Below are 24965 nucleotides of genomic sequence, written 5' to 3'. Positions count from 1 at the left end.
TCGAAATAACTGAAATCACTATTCAAATGATGTAATTTTTCTAATTTTATTTTGTTTCGATTCAGAAAAAATATCTATAGCTCAACTATCGCTCACTTAATTGAGTTTAAATCTTCTTTATGTTGCTCGCTTTGATTAATCTTAAGTCAGCTGCATGAGCAAAAACACATTCATTAATCTAATGTGCGTTTAAGAAGCACCTATCTGTAATGAAGCAACATGTGCAATTTTCGAACGTAGTGTTATTGCACATCATTATTACCTAGATGATATTGCTAAACGCGCGAAAATTAAAGTATTTTTCACAATGCTCGTGTGCAGCCGGTTTTATGACCAATTAATTTTAATGACGATTATTAATTGAAAAATATGTACCTATTTAAAACAATGACAAAGCTCCCAAGAAATCAAAACATGTATAGATCAGCTTACGGAGCACATTTAAAATAAAAATATAACTTAGAAAAACACAAAATGATAGGCGCCTATACTATATATATTTACCTATTTTTTTTTCAAAATTCAAAAGTTTATTGTGTTTATTTAAAAGCAAATCGAAAAAGAAATTGTTATACATTTTAATGTCATTCATTGGAAGTATGCGCTTCGAAATATTTTGATTCGGTTTTTCAATTTTTGCAATAAATTATATTTCTAAGGAAAAGCAGATTGTACAAAAAATCAAAGTTTATGAGTTTTTAATATTTGTAGTTATTATAATGTTTATCATACTCTTATATATAATAATGCATAAAAAGTATAATAAAGTTTTCAAATATTGGCACGTTTCTTCATTGATGAAATATTATAAAATGGCATTGTCTCTTATGTAATACAGCACAAGATAAGATCGAACGTAGTTATGCAGGAAGAAGTTTCAAAAGTGACATTCTTGTAACCAAATTATGATAAAGGAAATAAAAAATAACATTTTACAATAGTATCAAGAATTGAAAATAAAATATTTCCTCTCTACGACTTGTAATAGTTTTCACTTTTATATATAACATATGACATTCTATATCTATTCGGCGAAAATCTCAAAATATCCAAAATATCCAAAATATCCAATTATCATTTGACTTTCTTTCTATATAACTACATTACAATTGTTTACAATTGTAGGACAATTATAAGTGCATACATTCTAAAATACAACAAGATAAAAAATATATATACAAAATCGTGTTACAATTTTTAAGTTTCACAGAATCGTATAATGAGCCTAAAATAAGAAAAATAGTGTATATAAATATAAATTTTTGTTTTGAGGTACAAAGGACGTAAAGTTATTCACGATTGTCACTATAATGAAAATCAAAACTGTGATTTAAATCAATAAATTTTTTTTTGTGTACAGTAAAATTTTTACTTTATTTTAGAAATCATTACAATCGTTTTTTCATTCTAATTTTTATTTAGTTCGTAAACAGTTGTAACAACTATACAGTTAGTCAATTTAAATAAGTTTAATATTTTATATATTCAGTCATTTGTCTCGACTAGCGTCGCTACAATAGGCTTAGCAGAAATTATCCAGGTGTACATTATCCAAGAAACGAAAACTGCAAGCGTTACTTTGAGCAAATAGTCGGCAAAATATAGATACATGAAGACCCGTCTCGCACGCGGTAGCGTCGAAGGATCGTCTTTTAAATAATATTGTCTTGTGCCTAATATGTATGTCAACAAATATTCATTCCAAGAGATGAGCTTCGTATCCATGAAAAATGTTTCTTTGTCCGAGGAACACAATCGATGATGCAAATCGCGCAAATTGTCGTTACTGTAATTAAATTAAATTAAATGCATGATGTAAAAAGTCCTGACTGGATTTTATTAGATATCGTGAGCTTTTCTCACCGAAAAATCCATTGTTTCATGGTGTAATACTGAAGCAGTTCTAATCCAATGTTTACTTTATTTTGTATTCGTACCATGAAAGGCTTGTTTCCGGTAATGATAAATAAAATATCTAATAGATATGCGGGTATAGTGTGCAGCCATAGAACGGCAAACCAGTGTAGAATTTTCGAGGAAGTTAATCTTCCACCGGGATACCAGAGTGGTTCTGAAAGAAGCGTAATGTTATATATATTAAATTTATCTTGCAAATTTCTTCCAATATCGTCGGATATTTTGTTTTGCATTTCTTACGTGAGAATGGGTTTGCGAGGACGTGTTTTTTTCCTATTTCTAAAGCGTCGCCCCAAGAAATTGGATTTTCCTGGTTAGCTGTGGCATTTAAGAATATCGGCTTAATAGATTTTTCCGTTCCGACTTGCCAAGCTAGTGCGATCATTACGTTTATGGCCATATCGCAAGGTATTATATCGGTTAAATAATTTGCGTTACAGAGCATTGATCGTATGACCCCTTTACCCGCACCTATTATTAATCCAGTTGGGCCGTTCATATTGTCCACCCAACCGGATACTGGTTCCTTCCAAGATGCCGTCACTGAAAAACAGATATGTACAATTATCGTTGTTAGGACGTCATATATCATATTAGTCATCAATCGTTAATATTAATTATTGATGACATAACAAAATATGAATGATCTTTTTTAAAAAAATATGTTAAAATATTTTTTATATAAAGATTTATTATTTGTTATTTCAAGAAAATTGAAATAGAAAAATTGGAGTAGTAATATATTTTTTCTTCTTCCTTATAAACTTACATAACTTACAATAATATCGACTTTTATGTCGATAAATTCGTTTCAACAGCACTGATTATAAGACATGAGAATAAAAATATAAAAGTATTATTAATTTTATTTAAAAAATAAAAATGATTTTGACATACATTATAAACAAATTGACTGATATTTCCAATAATCTATTATTGTTTAAAATAATTTTCTATTATTTTTTAAAATAAAATTTTAAATTTATTATTGTGCTAAGATGATATAATTATAATAACAGCTTATGCGTGCGATTTATGTGATTAGATTACCGCGCGCTAAAGTCACTTTGATGACAAAGTACCGCAATTTTGATAATCTTAGACAGAGATGTCAGTTTTGTACCGTCTGCAGGCGCATGTGGAGGGGATACGTACACAAGCGTGAACCATGTACATACATGTAATGCGCAGAGCGTTTCAAAACGCAAAACTGCATCTCTAATCTTAAATTGGCGAAAATGGTGTCGGATATTGAATCATAATATTGATAAGAGAACATTTGCTTATAATAATGTTGTAATTAATAGATCACAATATATAAATTTTCAATTTTAAAATTGTATAAAAATTATATGCAGTAATGTTAATAATAAATAAAAAACAACATAAATACCGCGCGCGAAGCGCAAAGTCAGTAGATTGACAAAGTACCGCAATTTTGATTGACACAAAAATTTTTTAAATATAACAATTATTTTGAGTTTGAAAAACATAAACAACTAATATGTATGTGGAAATAGCGGATATATGAACAAAAGAAACGCATGTGAAATCATATAATTATAAACCTTGTTTCGCGTCCGAAGTACACGACGACGTATATGAAGTAAACCTCGTTTCGCGCAAAAGTTGCAAATCCATGTGAAATCATATAATTATAATATAATTAATATAATAAATTATAATAATTATATCCTTGTTCAGAATCATGATCTTAACAACATGTATCAAGGTTAAAGTCATCGAAGGTGTCTCCTCTCATCTTTATTTTTATCGAGAGAGAAAGAAAGAACGAGAGAAAAAGTGTAAAAGATGGAAGCTTAAGTTAAAGTTAAGGAAGAGAAAAAATAACCAAAGAAGAGAGAGAGAAGGAGAAAGATAGAAGGAAGAAGAGAAGGAATATAATATTAAATAATAATATTGGTAAATATTCATAAAAAATTACACCTCACCTATGACTTTGACCTTGACATATGTTGCCAAGGACATGATCCTGAGTAACTTTTCCTTGTAACTTAATCTCTTACAGTCTTAAAATATTTAAAGTTTTACAGTTTTAATGTATTTTCTGTTATAAAATAAGAAAAAATAAAGTTTGCTTACGTTGTATATACGTAGATCAGACGTGAAAAAAGTGTTTGTTTACATTTCCAGAGACAAAACTTGTTGGGTTTTTCCACTTTTCACGCAAAGCGAGATTTAATGCAAACATATGTGTCTAATTTTGTGATAGTAGAGCTACCCCATAGGGAGGGCGGAATGTACAGTCTCCACACATATACTTTTTAATGCGCAGTAAGGTTCCACATGAGTTTATAACTTTTCACTTTATATTTACGCATTAAAAAATATATGCGTGGAAATAGTATGTTCCACCCCCCTCCTTGCGGGGAGGCTCCACTATCAAAAAATTAGACACATAGGTTTGCGTTGAACCTCGCTTCGCGTGGAAAGTGGAAAAATCCAAGGAATTTCGTCCTCGGAAATGTAACAAACACTTTTTCCACGTCTGCTTTAAAAATACAACGTAAACAAATTTTTTCCTTATTTTATAACAGAAAATACTGAGGAACTTTAAAATCGCATATCTCGGAAACTATAAGAGACCCCCAATTAAATTATAAGGAAAAGTTGCTCAGGGTTATGTTAACAATATGTCAAGGTCAAAGTCATCAGTTAGGTGTAACCTTTTATGCATATTACCATAAAATTGTTCAATATTATTAAAAATGTTATTAAATATTATGGGACGATTACGATAACTACGGCGCCCTATTTGAAAGGTCGTTTCTCAAAGCATTTTTGAGAAGGTTCATTAAGAAAAGGATCATTGAGAAAACTAATAAAAAAATTTCCGACATATATCACTTTAAAGTGTTGGACATGATGATAAAACTTTAGAAAAACCGAACTTAATCGAATTAACTTTGACCTTGACACGTTGTGAAGGGATCGTTCCGTTTGCGCACATTACAGATCGAACACGACAATATTTCCCGATCGGACACAAACCCAATCAGACACTGGCCCGATCGGACACAGGCCCGATTGGACACAGGGCAATAGTTAAACTCAAACTTATGTGTCTAGTTTTTTGATAGTAAAGCCCTCCTACAGGCAGAGGCGGAATACACTGCCTCCACGCAAACACTTTAATGCAAAATAAGATTTTAACATAAGTTTATAACTTTTCACGCAAAGTGAGATTTCACATGGATTTACAATTTTCCACGCAAAGCAAGGTTCAACGCAAACCTATGTGTCTAATTTTCTGATAGTAAAGTAAAGCCTCTACGCATATATTTTTCAATGCGAAGTGAAGGGTCCACATGGGTTTACAACTTTTCACGCGAGGTTCAACTCAAATCTATGTATTGATATGATATGCTGTTATATGAACTTTTTTTTTTATTTCCCGACGTTGGATTTACGCGCATTTATTTTTGACATGGAAAACAACTGGGCATGTGTCCAATCGAGCCTGTGTCCGATTGCAACAGTATGTGTCCAATCGGAATTGTGTCCGATCGGGTCTGTGTCCGATTAGAAAATATTGTCGTGTCCAATCTATAATGTATGTAATCGGGACTCACTCGTTGTGAATATCACTGTCACGAATATCTTCCATGTGTAGCTTAGAAACGTATGGACTACCAATATCTTACATTGCTTACGTTTTTTGATCTAAGAATAATCACAAAAAACCAAATTTTAAGTTTTAAATAAAAAATAGGTTTGGGTTAGGTTATATCTTTTGGAAGTAAAGCTCTCCTCGTAAGCAGAAGGAACTCACTGCATCCACGTATATACTTTCCTATTCACACAATAATTACCTGGATGGATCGAGATGAACCTTGCTTTGCTTTTTGTAAAGTATATGCGTGAACACAGTGGATCCCTCTACGAGGGAGCTTCACTTCCGGAAGATATAACCTAATTCAAACTAAATTTTAGTTTTAAATCAGAAATAAAATTAAATCAGAAATAGGTTTATATAAAGTCATATACTTTTTAATGAAAAATGAGATTTCATAGCTTTCTATTTTATATTTACCAAAAAATTATATAAACAACACTTATCAATATAAAGATTTGAGTTGAACCTCGATTTGTGTAAAAAGTGAAAAAATCCAAGGAGTTTCGTCCTTGGAAATGTAAACAAATACTTTTTTCACGTTTGTTTTACACAAATGCAACGTAAACAACCTTTATTTTTCCTTATTTTATGACAGAAGACATTAAAACTGTGAAACTTTAAAATCGCGTATCTTGGAAACTATTAATCAAAATTTTTTTTACTATTTTTTCCGTGTTCCTCGTCAAAAATGCCTTCAGAAACGACCTTTCAAATAGGCGGTCGTAATCATGCCAATATTATTAATAAATATTATTAAATATTTTATTAATACTATATATAATATTAATACTATACATATATCATTTTATATTAAGAGAAAAAGAGAAAGAAAGAAAAAGGAAAAAAATAAGAAAGAGAAAAAGAGAGAAGAAAAAAAGAAGAAAATAAATATAATATTAGATAATAATATTTTGTTTGATATTATTAAATATATTGTTAAATATTATTAAATGTTATATTAATACCATGTTATTTAATTTTAAGAAAGAGGAAACAGAAGATAGATCTTAATTAGAGATCAGAATCAAAAATAGAGAAGAATAATATCAGTTAATTATATTAATAATGATAAATACTTAAATGATGTAAATAGATATTATTTATGATTAATGTCAAGATGATAAATGTTAAGTTAAGAGATAAAGAGAAGATGAAGAACATATAAAAGAAGCATCATGGATAAGAGAACAATTGAGAGAGATACAAAGCCTAAATAGAGAATGTGAATATAGAAAATATGATAAATATTTGAAGGTTTCAAATGGTTAACAAAATTAATAAAAATTTATTTATTATATAATAATAATAAAAGCAAACATAACTGATTTGATGAGACTGAGGATACAATTAGAAAGAAATTTTTGACGATCCCATATGTACCATCCATCTCTGAACGATTCAAGAGTATAACTAAAGATTTAGACGTCAGACTGTCTTACTTAAGTTTAAATAAACTACATCGTTTTATTAAAGTACATAAAGATCAGAAACCATTTTATAGCAATATCGTCTATAAAATAGAATGCAATGATTGTGATGCGTCGTACATCGACCAAACGAGCAGTTACAAACTAGAATTAAAGAACACCGTAATCACATAAGACGAAACACATTGTCTCACTCTGTCATTATGGATCATAGGTTGCATCTCAATCATAAATTTAAATAGAACGATGTTAAAATATTAGATATTGAACCATATTATAATAAACGTCTGAAATACTTTTTATTAAAAGACAAAATAATAGTTTAAATTTACAAATTGATACCGAGTGCTTACATGAGGCGTATATCAATACAATAAACAGGCTTCCGAAAGTTTGACTTTAAATTCTTTGTTTGTACACTCAAAGCCTTATTACAGACGTTATATCTATTTATATTCGCTCACTCTTGTTATCGTTTTTAAACATATGTTAGTACTGATCGTACCTATTGTCTACTGCGCATGTGTTATATAATTATACAATTTTATTATTTTATTTATAATTTTCTGCAATTTATTTTTTGATTTATTTTTCGTTTTTATTATTTATTAATTTTAAACTTTGACTAATTGTAACAATGTGACTTCCTACAATGGCCTGGATTAATCTATCACTTTGTAAGTAATTACTTTAAAATGTCTCTGTTAGACTTGTGTCTCCATAAATTCTTTATTGTTCAGATACGCATGTTTCTCGTACACGGCATACAGTAAAGTATCGTCATAATTGACGGATGGATTACATCCATACTTCTGCTATTTTGGAACAATGGAGAGACACAGCCTATTGGACGTATACATATGGATTATACATCCAGCTATGTATACCATAGCTTTATCATTTGATTTCCGTTTTATTTAATTTATTCTTTTAATATAATTGACATGCCTAAGTTTTATTACCGTTTATTATTTACATTTTTTAAAGCGTTTCCATGTGTATTATTTTATTCTAACGTTTTATATAGATTGTGTCGGTTTATTATTTGTTTATTTATTTGTCTGCGCTGAAAATGATCTAAAGAAAGGACTGAAACGTTCGCGAATTTTTTAAGATCAAATAAACATATTTTGCACCTGAATCCCTCGCCTAATTCTTTTTATTAATTTTGAATATTACAAGAAAATTTTACAAAAAAGTGAATATTATCAGAATATTATCTTTAAATCACCAACAACACGATGTAAAAATACAAGGGGAATTGTTGAATTCGAAGGATAAAGTATTAAAGAGATAAATAGAACATTTCAGCTTGTTATTAAATGTAGATAAAAGTCAGGAGGGAGAGAATATAGGAAGATTGTAACGACATCATAGATAAAGAAGTCAAACTTCTCCAACAAAAGAGGAAATTAAAGAAGCCATAAAGACCCTGCCCAACAATAAAAAGCTCAGGAAGTGAGTATTCCAGCAGAACTCTTTAAATACAAAGATGAAGAGGTGGTAGAGTCCATACATAAACTATTACAGAAAATCTGGGATCAAAAAATTTTTCCTGAGGAGTGGAATTTGGGAATTATATATACGATACATAAAAATATTGGCTCTAATTACTGTAGAATCACACTTTTAAATATGGTACAAGATAATACTATACACACGCCTAAGACTACTATACACACCCATTTGCCAAAAAAATAGTAGGAAACTACCAAACTGAATTCAGCCAAGGGAAATCAACAATAAACCAAATTTCAATTATTAAAGAAACATTAGGATACATCACATTTTTGTGGATTTTAAAGCTACGTATGATTCTATATGTGGAACGAAACTGTACGAAGCCATGAAAAAAATCCAAATACTAAATTATTTGGTAACTTTAGCGCATTATCTATGGAGAAAATGTAGAATATAAGTAGGAAATGATTTTTCAGAAATATTTGAAGCTAATAATGGATCTCGTCAAGGGAACGCACTCTTATGCTCTTATAGTTTTATATATTGCCCTTGAAAAAATAAAAAAGCAGACTCATCTTCCCACAACAAGAACAGTTTATACCAAATTCTTGCCTATGCTGACGTAGACCTAATCAGCAAAGCAGAAAAAGGAGCTAAGGATGCAGTTATAGTCTCAAAAATGCAGCGATAAAAATGGAATTGGTAATAAATATTGATAAAACTAAATATATGCCACTTCGAGATAGGTCAGATATAATAGATGCCAAAATATACAAATGATAATGACAAAATAGAATGTGTTGACGAGTTTACATATTTCCCTGACAACACTACAATGGAAATAAAGCAGAGAGTTCTCTCTGCAAATCGGTGTTACTTTGCATTAATGTCACAACTAAAGTCAGACAACATCTCTAGGGCACCGAAATGCAAATTATATAATATCTTATACGGCCTTAAATTATATAATCTTTATACGACTAGTGCTGTGATAGTTATATGCATCAGAAACGTGGACATTCACAAAATGAGATGAAGCAACTTTGGGATGTTTTGAGCGCAAAGTTTTAAGAAAAATCTTTGGGATCATAAATGAGAATGGGATATGGAGGCAAATATATGATTGTGAGTTGTACAGTCTTTTCCAGGGCCCAGATGTGATGAAGCAAGTTATGGTAAGGCATCTCTAAATGGATAGAACATATGATGAAGATGTCTGACTAAGACCCAGCTAGAAAAATTTTATTAGAGAAAATAATTAGACAACATCAAGATGACAACCTGTCTCCTGAAGGAGACCGAGATCGAGATTTTTAAACAATGTGAAAGCTTGCATGCGATAGAAGTGGAGATAGGGATGACTAGAGGAATGTTCTAGAAGGAGAAGACTATGGCCCACCAAAGCCAAAATGATGATGATGATACTCTATATTCCGTCCAGCGAGAGAACAACCACAGATCGGATGAAACCTCCATCGTTTTAGTCTCCGCCCATAGAAAGCTTAGAAACATGTTCTTTCACACTACTAGACTGCTTTCTTTTCTTTTTGTTTTCTGCTTAAAGTATTCACAAACTGTTTATACAAATTTTTGAAAAACCTTTGATCATTATTGTTACATAAGTTAAAAGCATGTGGTATTGGAATGTTTTTTGAATGGATATCGAGTTATATCAAAGCTGAAATGGTAAAATTTCATAATTGTTTTTTTAGAGTCATTAATGTTATCTTGGATATTTCCCAGGAAAAGAGCACATAGCTGCTAATAGCATTCCACTGCTATTTAACTTATTACGATACAAACGTTGATGTTATACATAATATGCACGAGCAGAAAGCGCGAATGAAAGTGAAATTTTTTGTAAAATTATACTTACGTTAAGCATAAGGAAATTGATTGGTTTATTTCCTTACACATATGTTCGTGGTCTAATCAATTTCTTTATGTTTATGATTATACGCTTATGCAAAAGTGCGTGCGCCTCGCTGTATATTACTGAATGTTTAATAAAAAATAATGGTCAGAATGTTTAATAAAAAAAAAAGTATAGTGCAACAAATGTGACATAATTTTTAAGTTTCTTAAGTATTGCATATCAAACTAATTATGAACTGAAATAAAAACTATAGTTTTCTCTTATAAAATTAGTATAAAATGTTTAAGTTGGCCGCTTAAATTAGACAATTCTTAAATATTTTTTGAATTATTAGATCTAATTTTGAAAGTTCATGATTGCAAAGTTGCTATAGATCCATTATTACTCTTCCAGAGAATCAGTGTAAATAAAAAATTCGATGAATTATTTTAGTGACTATTTGCATTATGAATTGAGTTCATATTCTACCTCACTCTTTGACAATTCCGGTATGCATAAAACAAAAAAATCTGTACTGTATCAATGCCTTCAACCTGTGAATGTTGAGATAGTTCCTGACAACTTTACATATGTCATTGATAGTGGATTTCTCCTTCACCGAGTTATATGGCAGCAACATGATACATATGATTTCTCTGTATTATTAACAGATATGTTACTTATATACAACAACGGAGCTAACGTGATTGTTGTGTTTGATGGATATATCGACAATAATAAGAACGTCAAGATAATGGAACAGTTACGAAGAACCGCCGCAATTTCTGGATCTTTCGAAGTTTTTTTCGACGAACATATAGAAGTGTCAATTTCTCAAGAAAAGTTCTTATCAAACCGTTCTAATAAAAAAAATTGATTTCAATACTCATGGACACATTCAAAAACATCAACATCGCAATAAAACAATGACGATGCAGATATGTTAATTATTGAAACAGCAATGGAAGAATCAATCGCTAACACCACTGTCGTAGTAGGCGAAGACATTGATCTTTTGGTTCTTCTCTAAGGCGTAATCATTCACAGCAACAATTATTTTTCATGAAACCAGGCAAGAGAAAGGTCAAGACGTAATTTTATAATTCTTTAAGCATTTACAAATATCCTCATTGTAAGCAATATATTTTATTGCTACATGCAATAACTGGATGTGATACCACTTCTGCTCTATTTTATAAAGAAAAACTTAATACAATGAAAATCTTTGAAAATCGTCCTGATTTATATCAAGCTGCAGAAGTTTTTCAACAAGAAAATTGCTCTCAACAACTTATATTTGAGAATGGAGTATGGATAATTTTGGCGATATATGGAGCTTCTAAGTCGGAAACATCTCTTGATAACTATCGGTACTTAAGTTTTGCTTCGACTACATTTAATACTGCTGTAAAATTACAATCGCTTCCACCTACAACTGCAGCAGCTCAACAATACCTGTACCGTGTATATTACCAAATCCAAACATGGCTGAGAAAAGATATAGATCCACAACAGTGGGACTGGATCTTTAATAACAATTTTTTGGAGCCCGTTGTTACCATTTGCAAACAATATTTTTAATACTATTTGTTGCAATTGTACAAAAGAATGCGGTGCAAACTGCGGGAAAATCGGATTATCTTGCTCCATATGCGGCAACTATTATGGATAATCATGTCTTAATACCATGCCTAAAGCTTCTGCTGCTAATACATCCGATAATTATTCCACTGAGTATGATGAGATTAATTCCATTGATCTTTTATTATTAATAAACATGAATGAAGATAATAAAGATAACGAAGATGTAGAACTCGAAGAATCTATCGATAAAATAGAAATATATGACATTCATGAAGAAGATGATGAAACGTAATTTTTTTACACTTGACTTGGAAACGGTTCATCGTATATGAAAAATGAATTTAATCATTTTTGCACAGAATTTCATAAACTTTCTTTTTTATAATAACCTTAATTGATCTCCGAGCCATAGAAAACGAAATTTTCGCAAAAAACTGATTTTTGACCCTTGAATAACTTTTTTAGCCCTGCCGATATCGTTCTCTATTTTTAATATGTTATTTAAAACAACGAAATAAAGCAATTAAAAAAAAGTTTATATCGATTTCTTTTGCATAAAAAACCTATAATGACTGGACTATTAACTTCTAAGATATTGAATTGTCAAGCTGTATAAACTGTCAAAATATGCGATCTTCACGATGACAGTTACTTATGAAGCACAGCGAAAGAATTAATTAGCATCGCGGAAAAAAGGCATCAATAACATGCCTTTTTTAGAGAAATTAAAAACTATTTTTCCTGATTTATTTAATAATAGTTCTTTGTTAATTAATTTTATTTAAGTTAATTTTCTTGGAAATAAGAAATATTTTATTTCATGATTATTCTTATAATAAACATAGGAATCAGAAATATATGTTTAGCATGAATTAATTACCTATCGACGGACGAATAACTCCTACGGGCAGTCCACATCTCGACACAAAATCTTCGCTAAGTGCCTTACTGTAAGCATACGTATTAGGTTGATCACCCAAAAGTTGTGGTTTGATTGCTTCTAGCGTTTGATCCGTCATCGTATCAATCATGTGAATAACAACTTCTGCTGATACGTTAGTTTGATAAGCATGTTCTTCTAATATTGATTCGCCACATTGACAAAAAGACGTCGAAATGTATATAAACGATTCGAGTAGAGACATCTGAAAGATATACATATAATATTACATGACTCTGTATACTTGTTTCAGTTTCTAAATCTTTATTTAGTCAATTTTTATTTTCTTTTAATTTTATTATTTTTCTCAAAGTACAATTATAGAAAAATTAATTAAAGATGTGTGTTTTAATACTTTATAGTTTATGTACATGTACATAACAGTTCTCTATAGTATGAAACATATATAAACTGTATATATATATATATATATATATATATATATATATATACAGTTTATGTTATGTAATTATACTCTGTAGTTTATGTACATCAACGTAATGTACCAATTTATTTTGAAGTATTTAAGGAATATGAATAAATATTATTGACTGATGAAGTATGTCTTTGCAGTTTAGAGATGCACCTTGCATAAAAATATTCCGTGTTAAAAATTTCAATTTTAATAGATAAAAACAATATTTTCTTAAAAATGTCTATCTCAAGAAACAATAATAAGATATAATTTTATTATTAATAATCAATTTTGCATATATCAATCTTTATCTAGTTAATTTTATTTTTCTTTATTACGTTTAACTACTTTTACTATTCTTATTTCTCTTAAAGTATAATTATAGGAAAATTATTTAAAATAATTTTCTGCAGTTTTTTTCAATGACTATAATTTAGATATCGGTTTTTCAGACCTTAATTTTTGTTTATATTACAAACAGATCATTTGCTTGAAATATTATAAAATAGTCTGATATAATCTGATATTTAATAAATATCTATAAGTAGAAATTTCTATTTGAAATTGTAGAACTACAAACATCAGAAAGTAATATGTCGATTTAATACTTTCTTCGCTCTAATACTTTTTTTTAATCATTTAAGAAAAGCTTTACTTAATTAAAAAAAATCGATGTTTTTTGCCATGTAAAACTGTATTTGCTTAAATATCAAACTTTAATATCAATCTTGTTACTAATAAAATACTAATAAGCTATAAAAATGAAAATATATATATACTTTTATTTTTATATAAAGTTCTCAACTTTTTATTATCAACTTGTTATTGTTTAATATCAACATGTAAAATATAAATATAATAATTAATTAACCAATTTAATTCCGAATTGATCTTATAGTTATTATCTGATAATAAATACATATGTATAAATACGTATGTTTCCATCTTTATATATAAATTCACAAATATATATATATATATATATATATATATATATATATAATACACACACATTATCAGCATATTATAGGTAACAAAATAATTTCGGCATGTTGATATTAAAAGTTGATAATAATAAGTTGGGAAGTTTATATAAAAATAAAAGTATATATATATATATATATATATATATATATATATATATATATATATATTATTTTATATATATTTATATCTTATTAGTATTTTATTAGTAATAAGATTGATATTAAAGCTTGATAGTTTATCAGTTAATTATCATATAGAATAAGTGAAACATTAAATGCTCGATTATCAATTATTAGATGCACGAATCACAGGCGATCATATAAATCGTAAGTTATAAAGTAAAAGCTATTAAATTTTAGAAATTTGATAAAAAATTGATAAAAATTTTTATTATTTAATATTTCCAGAATTATTCCATTGCAAAATTTGAATTTGGAGACATTTTGTATATAACATATGTGTAATATACAAAGATAATACAATTATTATTAATTATACAGAATAATCCATAATATACATATAATTAATTAATTTTATATAATTTTTTCGTAAAATAGAAATAATATTTTTGTTTTTATGAAATTAATTTAATAATATAAAAATAAGTTTTTATATTATAAATGTTTCGGTCATAGAATATTAATTTATAAAGATTTTTAATTTATAAACATTTATAAAGATTAATTTTCATTTTCATCATTACGCGATATCTATAGCAATCAGTATGTAAGTATATATGTATCAGGCAGTAAGTCAGCTATACGCACACACATACATGCAAACAACATATGCGATCGTATCAATGCGCGGCAGGCTCACAACAATCTCAGTTTGTCGCGAGTGTCTTGTTCATACGCGTAACAAGAGATTATCGCGTATTGTTATAGCACGTTATTACACGTTGAATTTTTTTTTGTGTACTATTTTTAATATATGATGTGTGGGGACGCAATGAGACGCAATATAACGAGAAAAGCTTGCCTCTTTTATTATATTAGTATTTTAAAATACTAGTTACTGGTACAGTAGTTAGTTAGCCAGAGGCGATTCGTGAGCTGGTTGTTTTTTCATATCAAATGCGTTTTGCATGTGCGCTTTGGTTAAAAAATAAATGCCAAAGGTGATCAATTCGTGAGCTGGTTGTTTTTTCATATCAAATGCGTTTTGCTTGTGCGCTTTGGGTAAACAATAAATGCCCGAGGCGATCAATTCGTGAGCTGGTTATTTCACACAAGATGCAATTTGCATGTGTGTAAAATAAATGTCAGAGGCGATCAATTCGTGAGCTGGTTATTTCACACAAGATGCAATTTGCATGTGTGTAAAATAAATGCCAGAGGCGATCAATTCGTGAGCTGGTTATTTCACACAAGATGCAATTTGCATGTGTATAAAATAAATGCCAGAGGCGATCAATTTGTGAGCTGGTTATTTCACACAAGATGCAATTTGCATGTGTGTAAAATAAATGCCAGAGGTGATCAATTTGTGAGCTGGTTATTTCACACAAGATGCAATTTGCATGTGTGTAAAATAAATTCCAGAGGCGATCAATTTGTGAGCTGGTTGCTTTTTCATATCAAATGCGTTTTGCATGTGCGCTTTGGTTAAAAAATAAATGTCAGAGGCGATCAATTCGTGAGCTGATTATTTCGCACAAGATGCAATTTGCATGTGTGTAAAATAAATACCAGAGGCGATCAATTTGTAAGCTGGTTATTTCACACAAGATGCAATTTGCATGTGTGTTAAAAAATAAATGCCAGAGGCGATCAATTCGTGAGCGGGAGAAAATATTTTGGAAAAATCTCAAAATATGTGTACTTATGTCCTACTAATATATAAACATTCACATTTATGTGGTAAAAAAATTTATAATACTAAGCTCTCGATCATATTGATTATATCGATATATTAACGATGATAAATATTTATTATCGTATTTATAAAGCTATCATGATATGCAAAAAGATATTAAAAAAAAAATCTCAATGCGAAGATTATCTTTATTGCAGAGACAAAAAGAATATATAGTTGTGTCTCACAAGAATATGGAGGGACCTACTCTTTATTTACAATATTCAAGATATTCGAATATTCAATATTCAAAATATTGTAAATTCATTATTTTGTCGCGATTGAGATAAATATATAATGTATTGTAAATGTTTGCAAATTTATACTACAAATACATAAACATTTACATATATATCAATTTTATATATATATATATATATATATATATATATATATATATTTATACATATATAAAATATTATATATATGTATGTATGTTTATAATATATTATATATGTATACATATATATAAAAATATGGACACAAATGTCCAAATGGCGTTTCTCTTAAAAAATATATAGAAGAGTACACGTTATTATGTAAGCAATATTCAAATTGTGTTCAATGCAATAAAGACACGCATATATATTTTACTATCACACAGTCACACTCTTAGATATGTTTGCATACATATGCCAGACGATAAATAAAGCAGTAAAAATATATTGTAATATTCTCATTTGAATATATGGAACACAATGCAAAAATTGCGTCTTCTATTATGCATGTTTGAATTAATTTAATACTATCAATAATAACGGAACTACAAATGCCGGTTACAATGCCGGTACAAATACCAATTATCGGCAAATTTAGTTACGTTTAGATGAGGGCGCTAAACCCATCGGAGTTCGCCAGTCGCTTAAGGATCCCCTTAAGATTTTACGTGTCCCCAAAATATATAATTTTAATGAAGATATCCAAAAGATTTATAAAATTATAATTCTACTTTGTAGAAATATAGATATATCCGCATGAATTGTATGTATTTTTCTTCAAGGAATAGATATTCAGATTAAATTTTTATAAATATTTATAACTTTATACATACCTAAGTGTTTAAATATTTATGAATAACAAAGTAGCATTTGGTATGATCTTGTACCTTATCTATTTAGTTCTATGTAAAGTAAATATCATTTCAATATGGAAATAACATTCGAGAACGTGATCGGAAAAATTCAACTAAAAAACAAGACAAAATACAAATTTTTATGGCAACAAACAAATTTATAAAGTCCACTTGTTATCATGCTTTCTTTAATCTGTTCAGAAATAAATAAAATATGATTTAATTGTTTAAAGAAATTTTAGTTTTATGAAAAATAAACAAATATTTAAAATCGTTATAAAAATAAATAACTTTAATATTTAAATCGTAATTAACATTCGGATAAAGCTTATCCAGGACAAAGCATCGGTCAAAATGCAACCAAATGTATAAAAAAGAAAGTAAAAAAAATTATTTGGTTATATTAATATTGAAAAAGAAATGTGAAAAAGATAAGTAGTTTCGTCATATAACTTTGCACTTGCTTTTATCAATTTTTGAAAAAAGGAAGAACAGAGAAGTATTCTTTATAGTTATAAGATAACGAATTAACAGCAAGGGCTATAAATTCAATCTCTCTCTCATTTATTTATCTTATAATATAATATAATTTTAATATGAAATTTTAAACGCATCTTTTTCGAAACCATGTTTTTCAAAAAAAAAGAAAAAAAATGAATACATAATTTTTTAAATATAAATAAAATAATTGGGTCAAAATTTTATCATAAATATAAAATATCGATTTTTGTCTGAATGATATCCTTATGGATAAATCAATATCCGAAATTTTTTTTATAGTTATTGAAAGATATGAATAAAAATGTGAGAAATTTTTCAACTATGGAATATCGCTTTTACATGATATAATAAAAAATATATATATCTTTTCAAAATCAATTATATACAAAGTTTATAAGTCATAGGGATATGTAGTATCTTTTTCACAAAAAAATTAGATTGTCTTAAAATATACTTGAAAAAATAAAAATCTTTTTTAATCCACAAGTAATAAAGACATGTTTTTCCGTTAAATAAAAATCAAAATCAAATAAAAATAACATTTTAAGAAACGAAATTGCAATGATTATACGTAACACTATATTTCGCTATAATTTTCATTTAAGTACGCCATCGAGTAAAATCTCTTATTTCAAGCATCAATTAAAATCTTAGTCTTACTTGCTTAATCAATGCTATAAACACAATTCTTTTGCACTAAGTAACTATAAAAATTCAATATGATGTAATTACCGGTTTACACTTTCACATATAGATGCACATATAGATACTAACAATAAGTACAGACTGCATACCCTGTCTTAACTGGCGCCGACCTTAGAAAGGAAACGTAATGATTTCAAGGATGGAAGCAGGAATAGATACATAGGAATAGATAGAAAAGGCTATCTGTGCCATCAAAACTTCATTTCTCTTGATCATCTTCTGATTCGAACGCGTAGTCTGCTTAGATATTTGCATTCTGATATAAACAGTTGGCGATATTGAAAAAATCATTCATATACGTTCATTCTGACATCAAATTGATCATACTCTGCCAAGTAATTTATAATGAGTATTTACCTGTTTTGCTAGCGTCACGATGTTTACAGTACCCATAGTGTTGGTCTTGACTGCATTTTTCAACGACAAGTCAAATTTCACATTAGCAGCCATGTGAAAGACAACGGAAACTCGACTGGTGAGACATTCCTTGTCCGCGACAGATAGAGAGAGTCCCTCCACGGTCAATTCACCTGCTATCACTATCAATTTCTTTAGCCGTTCTGGATACTGTTCTCTGAGGATCCTAAATGGCTCTTGCTGTAAATATAAGTTCCATGAGTCTTCGAGCCTTTTTTCCATTTCTAAAACGCTTCTAAAATTCTACGAACTATATTCTAAATTTTTTTAATTTTTTTATCTTCTTATCAGAGCATATTTTTCATATGATATTATAGAAAACGTAATTTTAATTGTACACAATATATTATGTACTTTAGTGTAAAAAAATAGCCATTTTTTAACTTTTTTTTTAAATACTAACCTTAAATATTAAAGTTTTAAAAGCTTAATTCGTGATTTCTTATAGTTGTTATCCAAAATGTTAACAAGAACTTTACTATTAGGTGTTACAGAGATCAAAATAAGAAAAAAAATTTATAAACATGTGTGTCTGAAAAAAATACTTCTCTCTATCGAATTGATATTTTTTAAAAAATGACGAAGGAAATCACAACTTCCTCATATTTCCTAAATTTAAAATATATCAAAAAAGTAAAAATTTTTTTACAAGTACATACAGAAATCAATGAAAGCGAAGCGCACATCTTTTAAGGATTTGGAAGCAATCCGCTAGAACTCTTATTGTGCCATTAAATCATTAAAGTTGCACTGAGATCAATTAAGCGATTTCTACCGAATGTAATTTTAATAGGGAATTATACTTACGGCTAGAGAATTACGTCGATAGAATAATTACAGAGAAATTATTAAAAATCATTTATAGACATGACTTGCTATATGAAAAAAATTAGCTTGTATTTCATTAACGGGATCTTCCACATTATGCAGCGCCTGCAATTTTTGAATTTGTGATTTCCTGATCATTGGATTGACAGGAAAGGCTTTAATGAATGTCTTACAAGATTATCGCGTTTTCCCGAGTTGTGTTTTTTTCTTTGGCATTTATTTAAATAAACATTTAAAATAAATAATTTTTTAACATAACTTTTTGAAAAAATTAAATAAAATAAATATTGAAAAAATTAAATTTATACTACAAGTAAAATTTATGCTATAAACAAAATATTTCAATGTTTTATAATAATATTACGGATATTTACAACAATTTTAAACAGAGGCATTATTACTGTATGGAGTTTTCAAAATTTTCAAATTCATTTTGATTATATAATAAAATATATTGTTCTTTTTTCAAATCATAAATTTTTATTTTTTTATTATTTATCTATATAAAATTTGTGCCAAAATCAATTTCTCGAAAAAAAGATTTATTTCAAATTCAGAAGAAAATGTAAATAAAAAATAGTTGAAAAAAAATAAACAAGTAAAAAATTGTCCAAATTAAAAAGTTGCACATTGCTTTCTCATAATTTTATTTGTTTCCCTTTATAATATTAGTAATCGTAATTACAAATATGTCGAATGATAACCGTTCCGAGGCTCTAAGATGACAGCTTTCCAACAAGATGCGACGAATAAGTCCGTCGTTTTTCAAAAAAGAATTTATTCTCTTTTATGTTTCGGACTAGAGAGAGAAGGAATCTTGTCGTTGACCCAATATCTATAATTGAACTGTTTCAAATCTTCACCTTGAAATTTTCCCTTAGCTTCACAGCTCAAAATGTTGCGATTACGATATTCAATAATTTAATGATATTCTATTCATGTAAAATAATTTAATTTATTATTTCAAAAATTTACAGAAGTTACAGCGTGCACAGACATTTATTGAAAAATTTCGTAAAAAATGAACTCTTTCATCAATTCTCATTAAATTCAATATTAACCATTCTTTAATAACAGTCTATTCATGTAAAAATATTTAGTCCGATCTCAAAATTTATGGAAGTTACAGCACAAACATTTATTAAAAATTAAAAAATTTTATAAAAAATAAACCCTTTTACCAATTCTCATCGAATTTAATACCAATCATCCTTTAATAATATTCTATTCACATCAAAAAATTTAGACTGATATCTCAAAATTTGCGCAAGTTAGAACATTTTTTTTAAATTTATAATTTTATAAAAAATAAATTTCTTTATCGATCCAAGTATAATACCAATCAACCTTTAATGATACTTTATTTATATAAAAGAATTTAGCCCATTATCTTAAAATTTACTAGTAGTTAGAACAACCACATCCTTTTTGTGCACATACATACATATATACACATATATTCGACATTTTAAAATATGTCTTTTTGACGTTTTAGAACATTCTAATCACATTGGCATTTCAAAATTAAAAAAAAAAAATTTTTGATAAAAACAAAGCTTTCTCTATGAGGAAGCAAAAAACTTAAAATATATAGTATTATTGGTTATTGCTATAGAAAATTTTTTAGTATTTAATAAATTAAGAGAATGAAACAGCACCGTTGAATTTATCATAGTCATACATTCTTCAAAAAAATCTCTTTCAATATTTTTCGCATAAATCAATCGATTACAAAAAACCGATTCATTTTGTTCAAGATAAAAAAGTAGTCATTTTGACGTCATTTTTGACATCAAATTACATCAAAATGAGATAAAAGAGAATATTTTTGCTACCTCAGTATATGTGAACGTGCTTATATACGTATGTGTGTGTGACATACATACATATAAAGTTGACACTACTCCAGATTACAATTAATCTTGACTGTTAATCATGCGTGAGCGCATGATAAACAGATTTATAAGTGCAAAAAATAAGTTATTTTGATAATCCTTTTTGTTCTCTTTCAAGATCATAATAACAATAACAACAATTTAGCATAGTTCTATTTTGTCTCTTTTATTCATGAAATAATAATCTGATGATAAAATTCTATCGCGATGACGCATTGCAAACATATTGATTTTTAATAAACAATTTCTTGGAAACGCATTATAATGCAGCGTCTAAGAAATATTTCTCGATTTTATATGTACCCGCATGATGCAAGGATAAGATTGCTTAGCAAACATCTTTAGACATCGAAAGTTTTGAAAGTTTCTCGAAAGACTTGAGAAGATAATGAAGTAATTCAAAAATTTCTTATGGCGTGATTGATGTCAAGGCAAGTTGTAATGATTCAATTCATCTACGAGATATAATGAAATAATGTTAAGCAACAATTATCAACTTTCATCGATTTCCGTATGGGTTTTATTCGATCAATTTTACATTTATCAAAATCTAAGAATATTTACCATAAATTTGATGGCTTACGATTAATTATGCGTTATTATAATAAATTATAGATCGACTGTGTATACACAACAAAATAAAAAATATAATCAATAAAAGATAAAGATAATAAAGAAAGAAAAAGATTGAAAAATCGATTGTACACTGTCGTACGATACGATTCTTTGATTGCCACACATATGTGCATCTGGTAATATTAGTGTCTTGTTATTCTTCGTAGCGCGAGTCTATTAAAATTTAGAAAAGCAATTGCGTTCTATGTCGCCGCGTCTGATGTCGCAATTTTCGACACCTTCAGCGAATGAAGTTATGAAAGCTACGACATATGTGTGAATAAAAATAATGTGTGAGGAGAAAAATTAGGATTATAATAAATCGTTGCTTTCGAGCTCGAGGATAATCACTATAATAATGCCCAGGAAAGGTCTATTGCGTGTCGCGTGTTGCTTCATCGTAGATCGAAGTTATTTTAACAAGCGCATTCGCCAAGAGATCGTAATGCGGCTTGTTCTATTAACCACTTTGATGCATATGTAGATAAATGCGTACATCTTCAACTGTATGTACATTAATATCAAGATATTCTCGCTTACATCGATAATTTGATGTCATCTTTACATTTGCTTACATCGATAAGACATAAATAAATAATATCGGATATTAGATAAAGAACTTCGCATCGTGTATTAATGCAAATTATTGCGTCTATTCTCAAAAACTCCCAGGTTACAAATTTCGAAAATCAAAATTTCATCTTTTCTCAGTTACAGTATTATCTTTTTGGATTATAATTAAGCGTGTTTTGAAGATAGAAATACATAATAATGATAATTCTTGCGTCGTGCGAGATTAAATTCGGATAGATTTTTTAATTTTAACATATCTTTTGTTGAAGATTCAATACCAAAATACAATGAGGATAACAAAATGTGTACATAAGCTTTATAATAATTTTTCAACTGAGATATTTGTTTAAAATATTATCTTTCAAATTAACTCCTATTAATTCTAAGAAAGCAATAGAATATCGAAGAAAATTTTGTAATATATAAACATCTATATTTAAATATTTAAATAACTTATGCATTTCTGTATGTTAATTATTATTACTTTTTTAAATCTTTAATATTAAATTTATTCGAATATCGCTGATATGAAAGAGAGAGAGAGAAATTTTTGTTTTATAAAAATTTGATTTAAATATTGCTATGATACTATCATTAAAAAACAAATTCATTGGATAATCAGATGATTTATAAGATAATAAATTGTGCCAATTACTTATGCCAATTGTGCATAAGTAGCAAAAAATGAACAAATGTTATGCCAACTTACGGCATTAAACATTTAAGCTAATAAACTTAAATAATATGAGGGAGCTGCACATGTTGATATTCTTTGCATTTATATATCAAATTTTTAAATTTATGTTTGCTCGGTTATAATCAGTCTACATTGTATTTTAAATTTATTCCAATTAATGCGCGGTAAATCGCAATTGAATTAAATCGCAATTATTAATTTCATACACGATAATAATAATAATTTTTTTTTTTAATAAAAATACAGCATTTTTTAAAATAAAATACCGCAATCTTTATTTTTATTTCAAAATAACTATTTTTGTCTATTCATTTTATTTTTTTTCTCTTTAATGAACGAATAAAGTGAAGGTTGTTGCGATACCTGCAAGATGAGATGCAATCTTGCTTGCGAATCAACGCCTTTCTTTCTTCTGATTAATAAAAATATATTGCCAATGTCAGGACAGCTAAGTAGTAGTTTAGAAATTAGAACCTTCCCCATGAATCCTGTACCTCCAGTGACAAGGATACTTTTGTTGGAAAACCATTTGGGTATCGATGGAAATTTTGTGGTCATTTTTTTGAGAGATCTGAAAAATATATTAGCGAAATATTTGTCAGAGAAAGGAAAGAAAAGATCGATAAGAAAATTATAATTTGCGTTCTTTGAGATCTTATTATTACTTATAATTTTAGTTTAAGAATTTTTATTAATTCCTTTTTTTATTCTTCCCTTATTCTTTCTATTTTATATGATGTTTGTGACTTTTGTATTTCTAACTATTAAAAAAACTTTGCAGCTCGCTAACAAACGTTTAGCGTAGACATATATCTAACATGGATTCTTTATTATAGTGCTACTTTATTAATATTCTACGCAATTATTATTTCTCCTTCTCTTTTTTTCTTAACGGATCTTTAGCTTTTATAATTGACAAAAATATTCATTTTCATAATCAGCAACTGATATGCATATCTCGTTACAATTTAAAGAATTTCAGTCACAAAGTGTCAATTATATATTTAACTTATTATAAACTTATTATAAAAAAATAAGAGAAAACACAAGCAAAATATCATTGTGTTATGGAAAAAAATGAAAAAAAAAGAAAAAAAACTAAACAGAAAAGAACATAGCAACAACTACAAAATCATATATATCGTATCAGCGTCTAAAAAAATTGCAATTTGGCCATTTATTTTCTCTAATTGTCAAACAGTACTATTCAATGTTATATATATTTGTTGATTTCAGTATATTTATATGTTTTGATATGCAATATGCGTACTTACTAAATTGGGCGTACGTGAGAAAAATCAAAAAAGTTTTTCACTAAATCACGCAAAGAAAACCCAACGAACCAAAATTTTTTTTTTTTTTTAACGAATATCGTGCAAAAGCGAACACTATCGAAAGAGTTAAATGTTTTTGGAGGAGATTTTTGTCCTACCGTTCCATATCGTGAGAACTGTTAGAACGAACTGAATGCTGAAACAACAAGACGGTGGTTTTATCCCTGATCCCTGTTACACGGCGCGGTCATTCTTCAGACTTTCTTGCGATTTTTGCCTTTGTCCAGTATAGATCCGGTGGGCGAATA

General features: G+C 28.3%; 2 protein-coding genes across 3 annotated transcripts in view; both read right to left on the bottom strand.

Annotated features, from left to right (window-relative positions):
- LOC126852253 (putative fatty acyl-CoA reductase CG5065) overlaps positions 1 to 24965 on the bottom strand; it is a 186942-nt gene that overhangs the window by 24340 nt on the left and 137637 nt on the right. The window lies entirely within an intron of this gene.
- On the bottom strand, positions 682 to 24943 carry LOC126852258 (putative fatty acyl-CoA reductase CG5065). 2 transcript variants are annotated; one of them, XM_050596868.1, is made up of 7 exons: positions 24816 to 24943; positions 23747 to 23954; positions 18716 to 18955; positions 12762 to 13026; positions 2158 to 2460; positions 1864 to 2071; positions 682 to 1786 (listed from the first exon to the last, which is right to left on the bottom strand). In XM_050596868.1, the coding sequence occupies exons 1-7, from the start codon at positions 24821 to 24823 to the stop codon at positions 1486 to 1488; spliced, it is 1533 nt and encodes a 510-aa protein (XP_050452825.1). In that variant the 5' UTR covers positions 24824 to 24943; the 3' UTR covers positions 682 to 1485. The 2 variants fall into 2 exon arrangements, with proteins under 2 accessions (XP_050452825.1, XP_050452826.1); XM_050596869.1 differs by lacking the exon at positions 24816 to 24943 and adding an exon at positions 24658 to 24803.

This window comes from Cataglyphis hispanica, chromosome 10 (genome assembly GCF_021464435.1).
Source record: "Cataglyphis hispanica isolate Lineage 1 chromosome 10, ULB_Chis1_1.0, whole genome shotgun sequence".
NCBI classification, from domain to species: Eukaryota; Metazoa; Arthropoda; class Insecta; order Hymenoptera; family Formicidae; genus Cataglyphis; species Cataglyphis hispanica.
Note: the sequence above shows the minus strand (reverse complement) of the source record. Positions and strands in the feature narration are given on the sequence as shown.